The sequence below is a fragment of the Nannochloropsis gaditana genome (genome assembly GCF_000240725.1).
Source record: "Nannochloropsis gaditana CCMP526 unplaced genomic scaffold scaffold446, whole genome shotgun sequence".
In the NCBI taxonomy this organism is placed as follows: Eukaryota; class Eustigmatophyceae; order Eustigmatales; family Monodopsidaceae; genus Microchloropsis; species Microchloropsis gaditana.
This window is the reverse complement of record NW_005803507.1, coordinates 8,860-10,023: the sequence shown is the minus strand read 5'-3', so window position 1 is coordinate 10,023 and position 1,164 is coordinate 8,860. Positions and strand designations below refer to the sequence as shown.

General features: G+C 54.5%; 1 protein-coding gene across 1 annotated transcript in view; it reads right to left on the bottom strand.

Moving 5' to 3' along the window:
- The window catches only part of NGA_0199100 (uncharacterized protein), a 1,545-nt gene extending 973 nt beyond the window's left edge, over positions 1-572 (bottom strand). The window contains exons 1-2 of the mRNA XM_005854607.1: positions 381-572; positions 116-211 (exon numbers count right to left, since the gene is read on the bottom strand). Coding sequence (XP_005854669.1) covers positions 116-211; positions 381-533 — 249 coding nt within the window. The 5' untranslated portion in view covers positions 534-572. The remainder of the gene's footprint in view (positions 1-115; positions 212-380) is intronic.
- Between the last annotated feature and the right edge of the window lie 592 nt (positions 573-1,164).

Below are 1,164 nucleotides of genomic sequence, written 5' to 3'. Positions count from 1 at the left end.
AGCATGCAAGGCAGGCAGGCAGGGAGACAAGGAGGGAGGGAGGGAGGGAGGGAGGAAGGGAAGGAGGGAGGGAAGGAGGGAGGGAAGGAGGGAAAGGAGGAGAGGCCCGCCGTACCTTCTCGAGTTCTTTCTTGGCCGTTGTGTCACAGGCTGGCTTTTCTTCCTCCTTCAGCTTTTTGAGCAGCTTTTTCAAAATCTTTTCCTCCGCTTGCTGTATTCGACGAGGATGGCAAAAAGAGAGAAAATCAAGGAAAGATTCGAAGCGACCGCGGCCCTTTTTCCCGTCCCTCCCTTCTTCGTCCAATCTTGTACTTTCCTTTGAGAGATCGACCGATTTCCAAACCCCTTCTCCACCTCGAATTGCCTCTTTCTCCACGTACCCTGATGTACATATCCTCCATGGCGTGCTCCTTATCGTCAAAAGACGACTTCCCAGACATCCTCATAGCGGGGGCGGAGCGCACGGTCACCGCGGCGGCCAGCGTGGGCCGCATGGACGCGGAGGAAGAAGAAATCAGACGACGGAGGGCCATGATGTCCAAAAATTCACAATGGCGTGTGTATTTGGCTGTGCATGCATGGATGTATGCAGGAAATTTGAGGAAGGGCGGAGTCTCTGTGGGTAGCTTCAAGAAGCGGGGAAGAGAACAACAAGCAAACGGTCCTATGCCTGACAAGCAATCCAACGACCTAGACAAGTAAAAGCCCAAAGCCACCTCCGCGCGGTCATTGCCACATGTACAAGCGCGCCTGACTGCCGTGTGTTGAGCGCGGCCAAGGCCTCAAGAAGAAGTGAAAGAGTGAGAGAGAAATACGCATTGTACTCGCTCAGCGCTCCGTCGAACCCACTAGCTGTAAGAGTCTCATTGAAACCGTGCGACCACAGGCCTCAAACCTGGTATTCCCCTCTACGTGCCACACATCTTCCACGCATCACGTGGACAAAGTGAAGGCCTGTCCACAGCGAGTTGTCCTGACTTGCGAATGTGTTGGTGGCGTCCGTTTCCATTTCTTCTCCTTAGAGTAGAGGGTTCTCGCCCGCGCCGCAGTAGCACCCTCGTCACATTTCCCCACGACTGAAGCCTGATGCCGACGAGGGGTGGGGGCAAGGCTTGCGTATGGAGGTTGAAGAGACAGATGCTTCTCAAGCGATTTATTGGCTGA